The 22,558-nt window shown below is 34.3% G+C and overlaps 1 protein-coding gene across 1 annotated transcript in view; it reads left to right on the top strand.

Moving 5' to 3' along the window:
- Positions 1-16,912, top strand: part of LOC149801042 (long-chain fatty acid transport protein 2-like) — a 43,805-nt gene extending 26,893 nt beyond the window's left edge. Inside the window, exons 3-11 of the mRNA XM_089955083.1 lie at positions 73-183; positions 9,288-9,500; positions 10,012-10,170; positions 10,719-10,843; positions 12,102-12,293; positions 12,875-12,974; positions 13,500-13,701; positions 15,398-15,495; positions 15,823-16,912. Coding sequence (XP_089811209.1) covers positions 73-183; positions 9,288-9,500; positions 10,012-10,170; positions 10,719-10,843; positions 12,102-12,293; positions 12,875-12,974; positions 13,500-13,701; positions 15,398-15,495; positions 15,823-16,136 — 1,514 coding nt within the window. The 3' untranslated portion in view covers positions 16,137-16,912. The remainder of the gene's footprint in view (positions 1-72; positions 184-9,287; positions 9,501-10,011; positions 10,171-10,718; positions 10,844-12,101; positions 12,294-12,874; positions 12,975-13,499; positions 13,702-15,397; positions 15,496-15,822) is intronic.
- The last annotated feature ends 5,646 nt before the right edge of the window (positions 16,913-22,558 follow it).

The raw sequence follows: 22,558 nt of genomic DNA, 5'->3' as shown, positions 1-22,558 counted from the left end.
CTATTTCTGGGTATTATTTCAAAACAATACATGTATCAAACACATATGTTTTTTTATTACATATTTTTGCAGGTCTGCAAAAACTGGGAATAGCCGTGGCTTTCATCAACTTCAACATTCGAAGAAAGCCTTTAGTTCACTCTATCAGAGCGTGTGAAGCAAAGGTGTTAATTGTCGGCCAAGGTATGATCTTCTTTGATATTCATTGATAACTGAAGTTACTCAGTCATTAATGTTTAAAACGTTTAGTGTGTTATTGACCCGTTCTAATTGCTATTTATCACTTTCTTCGTTGAGATAAAGACAATAGATTTACAATAGTCTTAAGGCTGCAACTATGAATTTTCTTTAGAAAACATTTTAGACAATAATAAAAATAAAAATAATAATGACATTATTTGAAGAGGGTTACACAGTTAGCTAAAAACTAATTTACCTTGAGGCTCTCATACAAAGGAATTTATTTATTTTAGCTGCATCTCTGAAGCCACTGGATATATTAGTTTTGGAAGATGGAAATAGAGTGGACATTTCTAATCTCAGCTGGAATGCTATTCCAGAGCAAAGTTCCAGAGTATTGGAAACGTTTTCGATTCCTTATTTGGTTTGGGAATTTTATACTGTTTGGTAGACATGGATCGCAGGTATGGAGTATTACCAGTTAGCATATACTGGAATAGTGATTGTAAATATTCAGGAGTACTATTATTGGATATCCTGTAAATTAGTTTGGCTTTTCTCAAACGGATTTGATCTTTAATAGGTAATAATTTTTCACTTACCAGCTAAAGTTTCCTTGCTTTCTTTCTGCATTTATATAAGCCCAAATGCTACTTTTTGAAGATGAGCCAGCTTTGCTATGTTTTTGTCATTTGAATTACCCAATACTGTATTACAGTAGTCTAAATAGGAGTGTATGTGTCTGTGATAAAACAGTTTTCTGTGCCTTTTAGGGAGAAAATGTCTTATCCTACTGAGACACCATAAACTTTAATTGACTTTTTACTGATATGTTTGATATGTTCAGTCCATGATAGGTTATTGTCTACCAAAACACCAAGTAGTCTATCATAACAGACCATTTGAAAATTTTTTATCCTTCCATGTCAGACATTGTTCATCACTATCAAGATTTGTCCTTTTCTGCCATTTTGAGATAAGTAATATTTTAGTTTTACCAGTATTTACCACCATACCATTGCATGTGCACCATTTGTTTAGGGCAAGCTGTAAAGAAATTTGGAGTTCATGCTTTGTGTTTTGGATGTCTGACAATGTTGTGTCATCTGCACAGAGATCTGTAGATGATATCGAGTCCCTTAGTAAAAGTGATAGGTCATTAATAAATATTATAAACAGTAATGGACCTAGAATTGAGCCATGTGGTATTCCATACCTAATTGTTCCAGGTTAAAACTGAACATTATTTATATAAAAATGTTGTGTTCTCTCACTTAAATATGAAGTAAACATGTAACCTTGCTTTCATCACATTGGCAGAATATTAGTTTCTTCAGAAAGATTTCATGATCCACCATGCCAAAAGCTTTCCTGAAATCTACATAAAGAGATCGTATTATTCTACCTCGGTCAAGTGCTTGAAGCCATTTATCAATTAGGGAGATCAAGGCAGTCTCACATGAATCTTTCTGTTCAAAGCCTGATTGATTAGGGTGTAGCAGCATGTGCTTAGTTAAATATGACATGAGTGAGTCATGGACATGTTTTTCAATCAATTTTGACAAGTTTGGTAGTATTGAGATTGGTCGGTAGTTATCAGCATCATCCTTAGAACCAGATTTGTGAATAGGAGTTACTTTTGCAGTTTTCCATATTTTGGGGACATGTGAGGTTGCAATACTTAAACTGATTATGAATGTTATGCTGTCTAAAATAGCAGAAGATTTAATGAGTCATGGACCAATCTGATCAAGTCCTGCAGCTTTCTTGGTATCAAGCTCACTGAGACATTTTTAACAAGGTTTTTTTTATACTGGTGGAACAGAGAAACATACCTGCTTAGCGATTTTGCTGCTGCAGAACTTTTCCAGCTCATTAAAGTTGTTTTCTGTCACTGGTTCTTTTAAGTTTATGGTAATGTTGGTGAAAAATCATTGAAAACATTTGCAATGTCAGTGTCATCAGTGACTATCGTGTAATTTAAGTGAGTGAATTTTATTTGTCTGATCTTTGTCTGTTCCTCCAGTGAGTTAATTGAAGACCATCCAAGTGGACTTTGTGATGCTCTTTTTTTCCTCAAGCAATGATAGATAATAAAAATCTTTTAGCTTTTTTAATCATACGTGTTATTTTATTTCTCCATATTTTATATTGTGCATGGTTTCCCATAGCTTTCAATTGGTCTCGTATTTTCATGGCATCTAGGATTTCAGTTGTAAGCCAATTAGGTTGGATCTCATTCTTTACTCAATGTACTTTCAGTGGTGCATGCTAAGAGACTGCATCCAAAAATAAGTCAGAGCACATCCTCAGAGCTTCATCTATGTCATCCAAATGTTGGATCATATTCCATGGGACTTTATATAGGTCATTGAGAAATTGTCCTTCATTAAAAATGTTGAATGATCTGTAAGTGACCATTATGCGTGTATTTTTCTTATTTCTCTTGCATTTAACTTTTCTTGTCAAAAAGGTAAGATAGTGGTCACTAGGACAAATATTCGGTACATTAACACAAACCACATTGTCTGGTAGGTTGGTATAAATGTGATCGATAAGAGTGCTTGATTTTTCTGTTACCCTTGTGGGCTCATTTACCAGCTGGACTAGGCCTAATGATTCAATAAATTCCAACCAGTTGTTCCTTATTTGAGTATTGTGAAGGTCCTTATTTACATCACTGAGTATATATGTTTCTTTCTCCTGTGCAAGAACATTTTACATTTGTTTAAAAAAGTTATCATTCCAAATTGCTTTGGAGGAAAGTGGCCAATAAATGGAACCAACTAGGAATGATTATGCATTATTTTGAGAAATTTCCACCAAGATAATCTCAATTTCATGGGACTCGAAGTCAAGTTGCATTTCTGCATTTACATCTTCCCTAATATATACAACAAGACCTCCCCTTGCTTTCTCTCTGTCCCTGCGTGATTGACAGTGAAATAGATTATCATTGTAGTTATCATTTAATTTGGTTCCACTGAGTCCTAAAACATCTATATTATTTTCCTTGAAAGACAACATTAACTTAATCTGTTATATTGTTCCCACTATACCTTGTATATTTAAGTGACCTATGTTAAAACCTTTTGTATTTAGTTTCATATCAATTATATGTATGTCATCATGCAATGGAATACTCACTGAGATAGTCTCCATACTACTTTTACCATTCTGACATTCTATTCCCATATTTAAATATTCATATATATTAGTATTTTCAAAGTCACATACAGACCCTGAAAATTTGTTAACTTTTGCATTTACAATAGTATCCATTGAATAGTTAGAGACAAGAGTCTCACTAGGTACATTTAGATTTGTTTATAAATGAAGCACAGACATTCTCCTCTTTGCCAGCTTTCTAGTATGTATAATACATTGATTGACAGAATCTTTGCTTGTGTCCAAATTTATGGAATCTGAAGCACTCAATATGTTTGCCATTATGGCATACCTGTGTCACATGCCCAGTTTCTCCACAGTAGAGACAGTACTCTTCAGACTATAGTGCCTGAACATGGGGGCATACATGTTTATATTTCTCAGCAGTTGAGAGGTTTCTTTTCTACTTAAATGAATTTGGTCTCTGTGGTTGAGGCTTAGGTTGACATCATGGTTCTGAAGAAAGAAAGATGTGTATTGTGGAATGTACTGTATTTTGAAGTCTTCGCATAGGTTAATTATCAGATCAATGATTTCTTTCACCCTAGTGTCCACACCAGGAGGTAGTCCTGATATAATTTTTTTACATGCATTTGGGCTGCAATACCTAGTGGCATACATTAACCTTTGAAAATCTGTTCTGATTTGATTTAGTGACCTTCCATCACTGGCATCATTTCCACCTACTAAAATAATAATTTGGGTGTATTTGGTTAGGTCAGTTAAAATTAATTATTCTGTCCGTGATGTTGTCAGTTTTTGCACCTCTTAGAGTCTGTACATCTGTTTTAAGAAGTCTCCTTGGTATTATGCTTTTCAATATTGAATAGCCAATTATTACAGTCCAATCTTTTCTGGCTTGTGATTTCATGTGTTGGACTGTTGGTTTGTATTTCAGACACATCTCTTGGAGGAAGGGTGCTGAAATTGGTGTCTCAGTTGTGTGAGCTAATCGACCTGATGTTAACACATTTGTCTGAGCACTGAGAAATGTAGTTGTTGGTGCAGGCAACAGACTTGTCTGAGATGAGAGCCATGGTGTATACTTATTCCTGTTGCAGGTGTGATACATTACTGAGAGGGTGGTACTGTTGTTTGCAATGCAGGATTACTCTGAGTATCAGTTGTTACTTGCATGGTCATTTTACTTTTTCTTTTGGCTGGTATTGGGATTGTCTGTGTCTGAGCATCTTACATTGTTTCTGTTTGGGAGTCTGTCTGAATTGCTGTTCACATGAGGTTACTTGCTCAATAATCCTTCCCTGTGCTGACTTAATAGTACAACTGTAGTTTTAATTCTTCGATTTCGGCATCCAAGTTCCTACTTGTTTTTTTTTATGTACACACATGGAGAAATCAGTATGGTTTATGCCATCACTGTAATGATCATGATTTATGGAGCATGTAATTGTCTGACACTCTGGAGGGGTGTTAATTTTATTGCCTGAGTCTTCTAGGTCAAAGGCTTTAGGAGCTGTTTCATGTTTGGTACTTTTTCTAGTTACTGATGTAGGTGTCAGCATTTAGCTGCCTTTAGCATGGGTATTCTCATCCTGTCTACATTTACAGATAATATGATCTAACCATGTGAAACAGTTCGGCCCCTGTATGTGTAGGACACGTTGTTTTATACAATGTTGCTGTCACAGTGTTTTTCTCTTGTGTTCTGTAGATAGTACCATATTGAACACTTGAACTGCATGAAGTCATACAAGGTTCTGAATCCAATATCTGTTTTACAAATCCAAACGTTTGTGGATCTATATGCACAGTGACACTGTATTTATTATGTTTGACTCTCTAGAATTCTGGATAAATGTCAGCCATATTGGATAACTCCAAATCATCATCTGTACCATTGTTTTCATTTTCACTCTGAACATTACTTTCTTGCATGGGATTATCTGTGTGGCTCTGATCTTCAGGTATATCAGACATACTAAAGCCAGAGAATGATGCAGAAAAGGTTGAGCTAAGTGTGCTGAGTAAGGAACCTACAACGCTGGTATTTAAATTTTTCCATGACAGATATTTTCAGCTTGTTCATAACAGTGATAGAAAGTATATGAAATCCTTATATATGACTAGCATATATCCATAACCTTTTGAAAAGAAACTTGCATAATGTGTTTGAGTTGGTATCATCTGAAGTTCAGATATGGTAGATGTAGTTCAATATCAAATTAATCCACTTCAGTAGCCATCATGTGTAATCTAAAATCCTTTGTTTTGAACATAGTTTCCAAATTCACTTGAATAAATGAAAATGTGCACATTAAATTTCACTTACACTAACTTAATATTGTCATAAATCCACAGTATAAATTATGGCAATAGGTATTAGCATAATTAACACCGGTTTTTACACCAAGTTCATTGAATATTGAGTGGGGCTGTGTTAGAACCATCCATACATGGCATCCATCTTGTTCTAAACGCAGCAAATATGAAAAGGTCTATTATTTAGATTTAATAACTGTGACTGTTATATGAAGTATCGTTTTCATTTATCACAATTGTGCATAATTATTTCAGAGCTTCGATCAATGATCAACCCATGTGGTCATATATACTCAGGTCACAATTACTTTTTTATATGGCAGCCTCTACATGTTTTCGTTAAAAAAGTACAGAACTTTCCACAGTGTCTAAATCCTGAAAGATCAAATACCATCAAAGATGAACTCATGATGAAGTTTTTGTCATGGATTATCCAACACTTGTTAGAGGCAGCTGCATTGTAAATAAGGCGACCTGCAACTGACCATGGATTTCAGTTCTGGATCAGCATCAATACCTCATTACTTCCGATGCACTGTCGCCGAAATACACATATACAAATACACTATAATGCTCATATATTAAAGAATAAGCAAACTACCTTTAAATCTAAACCAATAATGCTTAAATCGATCTTATGTATCAACACCAAACTGAGACAGGAAAATTGCTATAAAAATATACTTTAGTTACATTCATGGGTACTGAGTCGGAAGTAATAATTGTGACCCAAGTCATATCATGCCAAATTATGTATAGTCAATTATAGTCTAACTTTACAATTTGAATGTGACACCTATTTCAACTTTAACCTTGAATTCCTTTTGAATTTAATAGCATATAGGGTATGTGACATCTGTCAGAAGGTGGGCTGGTATTGCATAGTCTACCGGGTATACGTTTTGGACTGAACGCTCTTGAGACGTAAAAACTAAATTTGCCACATCTTCCTTAATTATCGGAAGTTTTCAATGCAGTAAACACTTTATTGTAATACAAGATAATTGCTATCTGACAATTTATATGAAATATAAAACAATGATCATTTCAATTTTAATGTAATTGTAAATAAACATTTTAATTTAGAAAAGTAAATTTTAATGTAAAATTCAATTTTCATACAAATGTTAAAATTCAAACTGATAAATTTTAGACATCAAAGTTGACTAATGAGTGGTATTTAAAACTAGTGCTAGCTTGGGACAGTACAACTTAGAACATTTTGTCCCGGGGTAGTGAAGCATTGATAGTTCACAGTTATTTTTGTAGCGGATTTCAAGAAGCCTGTTCAAATGCTAATAGGTGTACACACTAAAGAAACAATGACAAGTGCTATGTTCCACATTTATTGTGTCAGGTACATCCAATTGTCAATAGCACATTCACATTTCCCCTTTTGATGTGACTTGTACTATGATTTATAACAAAAATGCATTGCGTTTCAGTTTCAATAACCACAAAAGGTGACAGTTTAATTGGAAATACAGCTCCAGGAAGGTTCTACCATATTGAACAATAGTGCTGCTCTCTCTCATGAAAACCTAAGCCATGCCTTTGACATGTTATATATCTGTATGGTAGTATAAACTAATCCTGATAACTTATAATGGGTATATTGGATATGTCTTAATTTAACCCTTGATATAACCATCCAACTAATGAGAGATTCCAAACTAACTTGTCCAACTCGTCCACCTTCCAGATACCAGGCTAGACCTGAAAAGATATACCATGTTTTCCTGAATATTATAGATCAGTAATAAATAGGTAGATACAGTTAGAATGTGCTAGATTTGGGGATTTCAGAATGACGTTAAGGGAAATAAAATTAAACTTGACATAGTGACACTCAGAAATGTGCAGCAGTGGGCGCGTACTAACATTACTCTTCATACCACAAATATATGAGATTGGTAGAAATATGTTCATTAGATATGTTTAGCCATTTACATGCTCAATAACAAATAAGGTACACTAGTTATCACAAATTTTATGGCAGTGTGGAATGGCAAAGTTTGATGATTGGGGCAACATACAAGTACGGTATATATGGAAGTTAAGTAACAATGTATTACATCCAAAGATATTACTATAAGTAAGCAAATTTATGATGGTAAGAACATTCTGAATATTTCACAATGAATACAGTCAGACGTGTGTTTCGTAAATAAACTATAGGTACAAATACACCCTATATCATCCAATTAAATGTTAAATTATGCATTTTAACATTTCTAGCATATGTATAAGAGGGTCGGTTAGCAATTGTTAAGTACACTGGTTCTTTGGAATGTGATATCTGCTGATGCTAAAATACCACACTATTTCATGATACTAAATTTAAAAACATTTTCCATACATAGGCAACTTCAGGATGGAAAAAAAAAGCATTTTGGAATATTTTAAGTGCATACGGCCAACTATGTGTATAACAACAGATCACTATAGTTCCAGTGATATCCTATGTACTGAGTGTGACCAAAAGGATTCTTAGTATATATGACCAAAGGTATTTTAGTGTGGGAAAAAAAGTAAAATATATAGCAATACCAATATCAGGTTTCTAACTAGTAATATCTTGGGGGTGTGAATATGGGAATTTCAGAGATAGATGTGAGGGAAGCAAAGATAAATCTGGGTAACTAGGTCAGCATCAGAGGAACTAATGTAAGTTGGGTATGAGAACATATAAAGTTTTTGGGTTTCAGGAAGACTTTGACAAATAAGGGTAAACAGGTCAGCATCGTGAATATCTGGAAAACTGGGTCATATTCCTACTGTTTCAGCACCATTTAGTTATGGTATGATCTGGGGGAAGGGAGCTGTCATTCATCTAGCAATGGTTAGCCAATCATATTCTGTATGTGGGGAAAGGGTGTGGAATTACAATATGTGTATATAGATAGATACAAGATATAGCGGCCAATACAGAAGAATAGAGAAAGCAGAAGGCAGAAGGACACAAAGCAGAAAGAAAAGCAGAAACAGGGCAGAGGAAGGAAAAGGGACAGAAGAGATAAGATGTAGTTGAAAATAAGAATCAGACAGAGACATAATAGGAGTTAAAAGATTTTTTTTATTTTTTTGTATTTTAAGTTTTGTAATTTTTAATTGCGTATTTCTGTTTCTAAAGTAATTATAACACATATCAACATTTCATGTGTCTATCTTTAATAATAAACTTGAGATAGCAATTTAAACTTTGATAGATATGACACTGACAGGACTGGCAGATCGCAATTATTTCTCCTGTGTAGTCTTAACCATTGTTTGTTAGCTCTGAACTTTCCACAGTGTCAAGATCCTAATAATCAAATACCTTGAAAATGAACTCGCGACGAAGTTCTTGTCATAGCTGATCCTGCATTTTTTGAGAGGCTGCACTGTAAAAAAAAATGCTGCGTGCAATGGGTCTCATTAAAATACACAGTGACAACCATATCATATTGCTCATATTCTAAAGAATAAACAACTATTTTTAAATCAATACCAAGAACGCCTAACTCAAACTATTGTATTATCACTAAAATGAGAGACGAAAAATGACTCTAAAAAAAGACTGGGACTACATTCGTGGATACTGAGCTGGAAGTAATAATTGTGACCTGAGTCCATATGTATCATTCTAGCTCATTGTCAGATTGAGTATTTTTTAACAGGTAATGATTTACTGCAAGCAGCTGAAGAAATCAGATCAGAACTGGAAGATGTTCCCATTTTTATCCAGGGGGCATCACTCCTGCAGGACCAACGCTACACCACATTTGATGAACTTGTGCAACAGGCAGTTCCTGCTGGTGTGTGTAAAGCTGTTAGGGCTGGTGTTCATCCTTCAATGCCATCGTGTTACATTTTCACTTCAGGAACTACAGGTAGAAGTCAATACAATTATTAAAATGGTACTCTGCACTTTACAGTCACCTTTGCTCAAACTCAGATCTTAGTAATTAGAGAAATATAACAGATAAACTTTAGATTTAAAACAAAAGAATGACAAGTTTTCACCAAAATGGGTAATTGTTACAGAACATACCTGGTTCATAGGTAAAATATAACAAGCCCTCTATTTTCAGTGAACCATTACGGCACATATATGAGCAATTTGTTAGGAGTAATCAGTAGAACAAACAAATTAGACCCTAGTCTGCAGGTGCATTATGCTATGACAGATGAGGATCTTTGTTGTTTGCAGTTGGATCAGTCTAATAAGCGAGTAGATATGGTAGATCATAACATTCATATCTTCAAATCTACATGACATAAATACTGGTGAATTTAACAATGGTGTGAATTTAAATGTATGTGGATTGGATTTATTCCCACGATATATTGACAGTGTTTAAATCGATTTGCTTATTCCCTTTCTTTTTTTTTTTTCCTCAGGACTTCCAAAGCCTTGCATCATCACCCAAGCCAGGGCAATTGGGTTTTGTGCTTGCTTGCTCTTTATTAAGGGTACAGACAAAGACATTGTGTACACTCCATTGCCTCTATATCACAGTGCTGGTGGGGGAATTGGGTTGATGGGAACCATTGGAACAGGTTTTATTTAATTTGCGATCCTGATTCTTTCCTCTCTGCACTAATTTATTTATTATACATGCATGCACTGTAAATGTATAGGATATGAAAGAATGCAAAAATAATGTGCGTATCTTTCATATATTTCCAAGCAACACAATCAATTGTGAAATAATGAGAAAATAATCCAGATATGAAAGAAGCCATAATTAGATTAAATGTATTGATGGTGGCACTAGATGTTGAGTAACAGATTACTGATTTGCATTTTTTTTTTACCCTGTATTAGAGATATAACATTAGAATTGAATGTGCATTTCAAATACTGCGACTTTATTGATGACGTATGTCTGAGAAATCCATTGCTATTTTTTATTTATTGCTGCAGGAAACTACTTTTTGAACACATTTTCTGGAACAAAAGGAAACTTTAAACTTACCAATCTATGTAAAAGGTAGAACATTACAAGAGAAAATGAAAATCTAATGTGTTATGTTTGCTGAAACTATTTTTGTTTTATTTCTGTTTCACAAGTATGTAATGTCGATACTTTTCCTGTTACGTATAGGTGCTACCTTGGTACTACGCAGAAAATTTTCAGCCAGACATTTCTGGGAAGACTGCAGGAAGTACAATGCCACGATTGCTCAGTACATTGGAGAGCTTTGTCGGTATCTGCTTGCAGTTCCCAAGGTAAAGTTATCCAAATAAATGTACACATACACATACACACCCACACCCACACAGATATAATATATATATATATATATATATATATATATATATATATATATATATATATATATATATATATATATATATATCAACCCAACACAACAAGTAAGAAACATTATAGATGATTTATGAATGGAACCCATACTTTCGAAAAGCAAATTGTGCATAATGTTTCATTTATTGTCACCATTGCAATAACTTTTTTTCAATCTGTTGAAAACTAGGAGACCTGACAATGTCAGCGAAGATTCAAATCATTATTGGCATTGTCAGTTATGATATTACAATAACATCTAACGTATGTTTCTTTCAAATACTTTTATGATGAATTATCATTGATGTCAGTTACAGTATATAGGTTTTATTAAACACTATCATACTTTCAGGAAAAAAGGTCCATGTAGGAGAATTTAAAAATCATTTGACAGGCATAATTGAATATTTTCGGTGCGCCGAAAAGCAAATACTCCAGAACTGGCATCCGTTCATGAAAATCAAAATTATTACAAGAATTTGTAAAGAAAAATTCATTAAACCAGTGTTTCTGTAACTCAGATTGGTATCTTTGCAAACTGATCCCATGTTTTGGCCCAATTGATCTGTTAATATCTTTGCAAACTGATCCCATGTTTTGGCCCAATTGATCTGTTAATATCTTTGCAAACTGATCCCATGTTTTGGCCCAATTGATCTGTTAATATCTTTGCAAACTGATCCCATGTTTTGGCCCAATTGATCTGTTAATATCTTTGCAAACTGATCCCATGTTTTGGCCCAATTGATCTGTTATAATTTTAATGAAACCTCTTATACTTGCCATCTCTATCAAACCGGGTTCAGATATTGTCCAGGGTAAAGAAGGCCTACCCTAATGAACTTATTTCTTGTTCAGATATTTTGTCTGAAATGATGCCATCCATTGTATTGATGTGTTGATGCATATAAGTAGTATTTTGGATATGTAAATACAGGCGTTTCAGTATGTTTCAAAAGTATGTGATTCATGAAATTCAGAAATGCCACAAATATCTTTTTTTGAAAAATATTATGTTTATGATTAGAATTGAATAATCGACAAATTTATTACTCATATGGATGCAGATATGAATCTGGCTAAAATGACCTCAGCAACAATCTGTCATCCTCCTCTCACTTCCAGTAATTATTATTGAATCTTGACTTTTCCATTTGTATTATGTGTGACGTCATCCAATAGAGTCCAGAAGATGGAGCGCATTGTGTCCGTGTGATGATCGGGAATGGCTTGAGACAGGACATTTGGGAAAGATTTCAGTCAAGGTTCAATGTTCCAAACATCTGTGAATTTTTTGGTGCTACCGAGGGTACAGGTGCAATCATGAATGTTGCCAACAGGGTTGGGTCCTGTGGAAGATTGTCTCCTTTCATCGTAAGATCTTCATATTAACATATACATCTACCTTTAGGATATCAAAAACATTTGCGTTTGTTTTAACTCCAATCTAATTTGTATTTAAAACTGTATATAAGAAGAGGATCAAGTAAGCTGTTTCATTTTTTTCACACTGGTTAAAGTAGTGAAAGGACCTTTGATTGTTTTAAAAGAATTAGCCAGGCTATATATACTCAAGGGAAATATTAAAAGTAATCAGTGACAAGCTTAACTGGTAACATGTGGACTTTTTCAGCTTATTTTAACAGAACTTTCTGTAAGATTTTGACAATGATAGTTCAGTGGCACATTGTTCCAGACTCAGAGAGTATACTACATGGAGAACTACGAATCATATACTACATACAGAACTATGAATCCAATTCAGAAAACTGAAACAAAATTGGAAAATGAATATCTTTTCGAAAGTGAAGTTTATAATAGAGACATTATTTTAACTCCAATTGAAATTCAGCTTCAGCTTTCTGTGCAGTAAAAGAGCATATTATATCTTTTTCGGCACTTTTAAGTTTTACCTGAGAAGCATTACGAATGGGTATCATGCTTTTCTTTTTCAGAATCTGTTTGATCCAGTGAAAAAATACATTGTAAAGTTTGATGCAGTCAGGGATGAACCAGTTCGAGATAAAGAGGGACACTGTATACTTGTCAAGCCAGGTAGAGTTAGAATAGTTACAAATGTGTTTCAAGCGATACAGTCTTGAAACTTTGCATCTACACCATAATATCATGGGCTCCTTTAAGGAATAAAAATGAGCAGTGCTTCCGATGTGGAGGATTTGTAGACCTAGATTTTTATAATTAATATTATCAAGTCAATACCATCTCAAATTGAAAACCTGTTATACTAATTCACTTTCCATGTTATGGTTCATACAAAAAGAGATGAATAAATTATTTATTTTATAGCTAGTAATTTTTATTGAAGAAACTTGACTATATAAGGCTGCAACTGACACAACAGGGAAATATGCTTTACTACATTTGGAAACCCTCTTTAACTTTGCATCAGACTTCCTTTCATTGAATAGCATTAGCTGTATAATTTATGATAGTTGGCAGTCTGCTTGTACTGATTTTTGTGCCTCTGTTTGACATGCTATACACATAATTCATGAAAGATGCATATTAATTTCCATCCTGCTATTGCATGCATGCTCTTTTTTCTTCTTTTCTCACCAGGAGAAACAGGTCTTTTGGTGACAACAATTGCCCCACAAATTCTAGAGGCAGGATTCTATAAAGGGAGCAAGGAGATGAATGAGAAAAAGATCATAAGGAATGTGTTTGAGGATGGTGATGTCTTCTTTTGTTATGGAGATCTTATACGAATAGATCATGATTATTTTGCATATTTCAAAGATAGGCTGGGAGACACATTCAGGTTTGTTCCTTCCATGCAATCTCATCAGTTTAATGTCATAAAAATAACTGTTTGACACAATATTTATTTGAATCTATCCTTTGACACAAGCATTTGTTTAAGCATAGATTTTTCCATGTGGTTGATGCTATTCATTATTGCATGCCCTCAATGCAAGCACAGTGGGAATTGACCACAGTCTGTTTGTCCCTGTCTGGCTCATTTGCACACTTACTGCTTATTTTCAAATGTTTGCAGTTTTATCAGTCTTCTGCACTTTCTGTGGACTATGATCTTTTCTCTGTCATTCTTTTTGCTCCTTGTTTGCCCTTGAAACCTTTTTAGCGTGCTTGCGTAGAAGTTGCATGATGTTGGCAAATTGAATTTTGCTAGGTATATTCCTATGCATACACAAATGTTTGGGTTGGAAATTTTGCATTTACATTGCTTTTTGGTTCATTTAGTCTCATTTTTACACACTTAGAACTTGCACTGAGTCAGAAGAAACCTTGTTCGCGTGATTACATTGAAGCCATTTGCCTTAAAGAAGTGTATTTTGTAAGCATGTTCATGTAACGTAGATAGCCGAAAAAGATTTTGAAGGACTGAAATGACTTTTGCTGTTTCATTAGTGTGGATTTTATTGACCTTTAAAAATCCTGGGTGATGTCTTGTCAAGTTTTAGATGCAGCAAGGTCAAACTTGTCTTGAACTTTTTCATTCTTTGCTCTCCAATAGACCAATTTGCGCTGACTTGCTTTTGTGGATGTCATTAGATGCAGTGGTGATAGGAGACTGCAACTTCAATCATTCATACATATATATATATATATATATATATATATATATATATATATATATATATATATATATATATATATATATATATATATATAATCAATGCATAATAACAAGCATGAATACAATTTTCAAACTTGTTGTATCCTGGGACAGCAGAATAGTGTAAAATAGTACTGTAAAATAACATGATGACTTTATTATCTTTTTTCTTTAAATTATATCCGACACTCAAGAATGAAATGGTATTAGTCTTTCTTTTAAAATATTACAAACGAGACAAATTCTTTGGTAGGTATGTGCTCTCTATCACTTCTTGCTGATTCTTAAGTGTCCAACATTGTGCACAAGTTTTCACTCTCTTCCCCTTCTCAATGATTCCGCGGTCTGACATTGTGCATAAATTCTCATTCGTGCAAGTGCAAATATACATTTATCTGCATTTACTTAACATGCACGTATCTGTCATAATTTTTAAGATAAAGAATGTTTGGAAACTTCTTAGGATATTTAGAATATTCTGAACAATTGCGTACACCAGTTACTGCATTCGCATCATCATTTTTGATGTTTGTTTTTAATGGTACATGTTTCCTTTCTCTTGAGGCTCTATGGTTGTAACAACACAATATGATAGACAAATGTCATTGTTATATTGTTTACAAGCTTTGTCTTTATTACAGGTTTTCATTGATAGTTATCTAACAAGTTTTCTTTGATTGTTATCTGGCATGTTTTCTTTGATATTTATCTTACAAGTTTTCTTGATGGTTGTCTAGCAAAATTTATAGTTATCTATGAAGTTTAATTTGCTTTTTTAAATTGTTTGGTGAATCTGAAAAATGTATCAGTGAAAGCTGCAACCATATGAAGAAATGTTTGAGAAATTTTACAACACTTGATATATTTTCTTTAGTAGATGGAAAGGAGAAAATGTCTCCACGTATGAAGTAGCTGATGTCATGACTGGTTTGGATTTTATACATGATGCTAACGTGTATGGAGTCGAAATACCGGGTATTTACATGTTCAGTTTTGAGAGAGAGAGAAAGAGAGAGAGAGGAGTATTCATTCTTTATCTGCAGCTGAGTCCACTGGTCCATAATTAGCTAAATAAAGCTTTCACATTTTGATATCAGGATTTACATCAAGACATCAATTTTTATTTGAAATTGAAGATATAGTCTCACACAAAATGAAAAGGTGGGTAAGGAGAAGTTAAATTTGAAGATAGTAAACTCGGTGTTAACCATGTATCAGGCATGTTTAAAAAAAATGTCAGTAGAAACTATACACCAATCAAAGTATGTCAACATCTGGTACATTGAATTTTTGATGATACAGGAACTGATGGCCGAGCTGGAATGGCGGCAGTGCATCTTGTTGATGGAACACCCACATCAGATGATGTTCTGAAAATGATATTCAACCACTGTGTGAAAAATTTGCCGATCTATGCACAGCCTGTGTTTTTACGTTTTCCAAAAGACTACACATTAACGCAAACATTCAAACAACGTAAAGTGAAGCTTGTAAACGAGGGATACGATCCAGATGTTGTTACGGATCCGTTATTCTTCAGGGATGATGTAAACCAGACGTACTCACCTCTTACGAAGGAGAGCTTCAGTCATTTCAGAAGTAAATCAAAACTGTGATGATTTTTTTGTGCTCCTAATCAACATCAGTTTGAATTACAAAGAACTTATTGTGTATGCTTGGCCACATTTAGAGGAAAGCAGCTAATTTTTAAAAATACACAAATGTTCAAGGACTCAGAGTAGATCTGTATGCACATGTCAGTGCACAATAAAAGGCATTTCTTGAAAGTCTCAAACCTTAAAATATTTTTATTTAAATTCCCTGTTTCGTATTTTAATCAAACATTATACAGGCCGTTTACTTGTATTCAAGGGTTGGTTGTGTTATCATGCCGATTTGAAATTAAACATCATTTTTACCAAGTGTTTCTTTTAAAGTACATTCGTTTGGCCATATACACTGGATACTACTAACTAAAAATTCACTATATTTGATTTATGGATAATTCCTAATCAATCGGCTTTATGGTCCTAATCATTTAATATAAAATTAAGAAAATGATTATAAATTGGGGAAATAGATGTATAAATACAAAAAGAATTTCTTCAAAGTCAAAATATGGCAGCATTTGATGATAATATTTATCACAGAATATATATGAGTTTTAGGACCCTCTATTATAAGGTGATGATGACCTCTGATCAATTAAGTCACAGTAATGACGTTGAGAAAATAAAGGAAGAATGAGTGGGAGTGAAAACTGGAATTAATACATTTGTATTATTTAGTCTGTTGTTTTATTTTTAGTTTGCTTCAATTTGCTTTGGAGAACTATTTGATATAAAATAACAACTGTTGCCTGTCCACTTGTCAATAAATATATCCAATCTGACATTGTCTTTTTGTGCTGTTACCACAAGCAACAATTTTGAACTATATGATAACATAACAATTTTTATAAAAATTGTCCAAAATTATTGTTCTGCTGGTTAACTTATATATCGTGTACAATGTATCTACTTGTTATTTTGACGAAGACAGCTTTTTGGTTAAAACTATAGTTGTACTTGTATCGTTATGTTGGGCTAAAATGTCTTTCAAGTTGGGCCGCATGGTCTTATTTTTGGTCTAAGTTGGGCTGAATTGTCTTGGACCTGATTGTATCGATAATGGGTCTTTACAGATAGCGGCAGTATTAAAAGCTGTCACTGTCTTGTAACAGATTGTAGTCAAATTTCGCAATAGCTGAACCCTTACTTTGAGTATTTTGATTTCGACCCCTATTTGGATATTCCTACCTAAGGATCTGATTGAGCAGTGGCCAAAGTTAATAAAAGATTCATCAAGTCGATTTTGAGTAATTGGAGGCTAGATAAAGGTGGGCAGATGTAAGAAGAATACTATCTTATGTATGCACTAGGGTCATTACTTCTCCTCTTTAAAGAGTTTTGATATGGACCCTTCTTTGACATTTAATCTCTAGGGACAGTGACCATGAATCAAGTCCTGACAAATTTCGTCGAGAGGAATCAGCGAAATAAACTACAATCTGAGTCACGCCAACCAAGCCTTCAGTTTATGTGAATCAACATAAGCTGCAATCTGAGTCACGCCAACCAAGCCTTCAGTTTTATGTAAAAGCTTTAGATAACTGCTAACATCTGTCACTGTTCGTGTCAGAGACATGCCATCATCTTTTTGTGAACAAAACAGTAGACAGATTTAAGTAGTCTTAGTGGGTCAATAGAGAACACTGATTACGTTTCCACAGTGGTCTCGCTGACAAACATTCGGTTTCTTCTTAATGTGGGCTAATGGCGGCATCGTCATTGTCTTGAAGAAAGAGGGCATTATCTGCGAACTCAGATTATTCGGAAAAGCAACGCAAGACCATGTGGAAATCTACCCGTATGAATTGGAGTATGCTGAGCAGGAACTACCAATCTGAAGTAGACTGTTTTAAATCCAGTCTCGAATGTACCAAGAAAGCAAGATTTGTTGAATCCATTACGTTGGAAACGCCATGACACTTGTCATAGTTATATTCAGCTATGGCAACGATAGAATTTCCATTTAAAGGATTTGGATTTTTTAACGTAGCTTTAACAATATCAGTCAAATAAAGGAAGAAACCAAATAAAGATAGATTACACACACACACACACACACTACTGTGTGGGACTATCTTGTCTGATCTCAGAGGTAAAGTTACCAAGAATAGTAGATGGAAACTAATAAAACAAACGAACCAAACAAACATACATACAATCCACACACAAACACACACACAGGGCGCGAGCACACGCATACCCACGCGCGCGCGATCATACACATACCCACGCGAGCGCGAGTAAACACTAGTATGTGGGATTATCTTGTCGGATTCGGAGGTAAAGTTACCAAGAATGTTAAATGGAAACTAATAAAACACAGTCATCATTTAAGTTTAAAATTGTTTTCGGACAAGATGCGAGTTTTTCAAGTTAACTTCAGCTAAAGGAAAAGAATCTATCAAAGAAGTTAGTATTTCTATAAGAGTTGTTTGCCTCTGACGTTACTGAAATTGGCCAAACTTCACTGAGTCCCCAACCCTCAGTTTGTTTCACCTGAGTGGCTGAAGACAATGGTTTCTTTCTAATAGTTTTATGCATGTAAATGTAAATCGAAAACATTCATATTGATCATCTTTTTTCAATAATCTAGCCTATAATTACCCTGCTAAAAGTATATCCTCAAGTCACAAATTCTAATTAATATTCAGTAACTCTTTTCTAATTCTTACATTCAGCCTCTTAGTGACTAAGATTAATTGAGAGAACAGGCAGTTCGTTTTTATTAGGGCCTGTGTTATTACAACGACGCAATTAGCTTGCTGTGCAACAACTTCCAAATGTTCTAAACAATTATTCATTTTAATGTTATCCTTGTGATCAGCAACAAAACCATTAGATTAGAAACTGGACAAAGAAATATCTCAAGCACAAAAAGGAACACGCTCGATAATTTACCTGGCCTGTGACGTTTCCACGAATCATCGCTTGCAAACAACCATGTTTGTCAAGATGAACAGCGATCTTTTTTTTCTGACATGTCTCATTACTCCTTTGTCATTGGCTCATTATTTTTAGAAACAGGATATCATTGAAACTCTTCCTGCAAAGCCAAATTAGTAATTTAAGTGTCTGTTATGCTGCCATTTAAATGAAAAACTCCTGTACATTGCGGAATATTTTTGTCGAAAACTTCAAAAATTAAATTGATGCGCAAACATCGCAACAAATCCGGTATCGTCCTCACCTTTTACTCGAGTAAAGTAACCAGCAGGGGTTGGTTTGCCAATTATTTTTCATGTTTTAATATGCTTAATCACGACCAACATGTTAGCGCAATATCATTTGTATTGGTGATGTTTATAAAAAAAATGCAAAGTCCTGAGGGTGTGAAATAATAAGGCAATTTGCATTTTTTGCTTTGATTATTCAATGTGGTAAACAAAACTCTTCGATAGAATTGTCACACTAGTGGTACTCGTTATATTGTAATATTGTTCTTTTAACTGCTTGTTCATTAGGTCATGTGATAATCGTTATTACAAATTATCTACTAATTAAAGAAATTAGCTTAGTAATATAAGATGAAATCACTTAAGACACTTGCAAGATCAGCCTTGCTGAAGGCAAAGAAAACTGTGACAACGGTTGGTGGCTACGACAGCAGTGGGGTATTTGATCAATGGGACGTTCTGCTTGGTGGTATCCAGTCAAAAGATCTCTTTTACATCTTTAGCCCTATTATCCAAAACGAACCTAAAAAGTATAACGGAATAAAACTCATTGTTTAGTATCAGGTAATTTTTACTTTTATCCAAAATTAGTGTTGTTGGCGATTGAGTTGATGAAGAACTTGCTGACCCAGAAATAACAGCCAAACAATATGTTGTCGCTGGTAATAACAAAAAAAATAATCAAAGAGTTTTGTCAAGCAATCTGGCAAAAGACTGATTTTTACTGAATCTGATTCAGTTTTACTATACCAGGGAATGATACAAGTTGTGTTTCACACCTGAAAAACTAATCCGCGGCGTAGATCTTATTTTGTAGAATTACCCAATAAAATAAAAAAGATACGGCTTTAATGTCAAGAACAATCGCAGTTTCCAACGGGCAGTACTATGAACAATGTGTTCTGCTAAGAAAGCTCTGCTTAGAGTTACACATTAAACAAAGCAATGCTAATAACCTTAGTTTCAGTGGCATTTATTTTCCTCTCGCAGAAAAAGAAAACCCAAAGTTTGAGAAACAAAATAAGTTGAGTATTAATATGTTTGGTGTGAAAGAAAATGGTGAACAAGCTTCTATTTACCCCACATTAATATTTAAAACAGTAATACAAAGCACAATTAGCCTGCCGCTCGACAAAGAACATTACGTTTTCATAAATAAAAACTTCAGTGGTTTTATTTGGCGCACAATACAGTCGATATAAAAGTAAGAAATATTTGTGTTACTGCTACTTGCATGGATGTTCATCTGAAATAATATTTAATAAGCACCACGATGTGATGTCCAAGCAATCACAATACTCACCAAAAATGAAGCTGTACTGCATTTACCTTATTTAAATCAGCAGATGCAAGTTCATTTTAACATTTATTCTGATTTAGAGTTAATTTTAGGAAATGTAGCAGGACCAGTTGGAAACCCAAAAATATCATCAACAACTAAAGTAGCAAATTACATATCATGCCGAGTCGCATACAAAGCTGTTTGTTCTGCTGGTGATGAATTATCAAAAATATATAATATTATCGTGATGAAAACTCTGCTAAATGGTTAATAAAAATAATCTGATAGAAGCTGGAAAAGAAATAACCGTAATAATTAAAACTCTGTTCCAATGAAACTTTGACACAAGGACAACAAATACTTTAGTAATGACAAAACATGAACAATTTGTGAAGAAAAACCTTCCATATGAAAGAGTTTAAGATTATTGTCACACAACCGGCATCATTGTAACCTTCCCTTTAAACCGCCAGATTTTGTTCCTGTTGTGTTTCATAATCTCCGTGGGTATGAGGCTCATATCATTGTTTAGACCTTGGGCGATTCTAAAATAGTTCAGGTAAGAAAATTAAGCTCAGATAATAAAATCAAGTGCATTCTTAACAACACCGAAAAGTAGATATCATTTTCATAAGGTAAGTTGAGGTTTATTGACTCCTTTCAATTTATGCTTGCGTCACTTGAGGAACGTATTAATGGCTGCGGTTGTTTTAATAAAGTGGGAATACATTTTGGCGAAAATTCTGATCTTCTGAAACAAAGAATGTATCCGTATGTGTATGTTAACAGTTGAAACTAATTTGATGCACAGAAGTGTTACTCATAGTTATATTTGGTGTGTGAGTGTGTGTGATTTAGATATTTCACGTAGCTTTAACAATTTTCCAGTCATATCACTACGATGTCTGCAGTGTGTCAGTTTAAAGTGATGACTAGCACTGGGGCATCATGTCGCAGACATGTAGCATGATGTCCCACCCAGTCACATTATACTGACACCAGGCCGACCAGTCCTAAAATTGATCTCTTAATGCTGAGCGCCTAGCAAGGCAGCTGTTAGTACCACTTTTATCAGTCTTTGGTATAACTCGGCCGGGGTTCGAACCCACGATCTCCCGCATCCGGAGCGGACGCTCTAACCACTAGGCCACCGGAGCGGTTTTTAATAATTATATTTGGAAAAAGTTCGCGATGAGGAGTATTCTTATGCACAAAAAAAAAATTGGAATAAATTTAGTTGCAATACACTTGTTGCTTTTAATGATTTATGTTTAATTGCTGATTTTCTGTTGCTGGCTGTTTGTTTTACAAAATTATGGTCTGCATCATGCTTGGTATTATTCGTCAGCTGCTTTGTTCTGGGACGCAGCTCTGAAATTGTTGCCTTGTGGTTAGAGCGTCCGCCTCGGATGCGGGAGGTCGTGGGTTCGAACTCCGACCGAGTCATGCCAAAGACTGATAAAAATGGTATTTCATCGAAAAAGGAATCAGAGGAGGTATTAGTGTATTAACAAATAAACATGCTAAAGCTAATAATAAATATCTTTCAGATTATGATCCTATAAATGAATCAAATTATATCATTTAATAACCCTTTATAGTGGGATAATGTCACAACCGCTACCCTATGGTGGCTTCAAGTGGAAGCAAACTGATAAAATAAAGTACCAGATGATGTATGTTATTTTATCAAAGTTAATTTAGATTAACCAAGTGAATTTTACGAAATAACACAATGCTCCCCCTTTTTGTCCAGAATTAATGTAACAGATACTTTATTACGTAACGAGCAGCTTGATCTTACGTTATATCATGGATATTAAATCACTAAAACCAGCATTACATCACGGCCTCGTGATAAGAAAGATGCGTAGGATTTTGAAATTCAAACAAAGTGGCCGGTTAAAAAGTTCCATTGACATTAGCACAAACAAACGAGCGGCTGCAGCAACAGAATTTGAGAAAAACAATGT

Source organism: Sinohyriopsis cumingii, chromosome 4 (genome assembly GCF_028554795.1).
Source record: "Sinohyriopsis cumingii isolate HCF-2022 chromosome 4, ASM2855479v2, whole genome shotgun sequence".
In the NCBI taxonomy this organism is placed as follows: domain Eukaryota; kingdom Metazoa; phylum Mollusca; class Bivalvia; order Unionida; family Unionidae; genus Sinohyriopsis; species Sinohyriopsis cumingii.
Note: the sequence above shows the minus strand (reverse complement) of the source record. Positions and strands in the feature narration are given on the sequence as shown.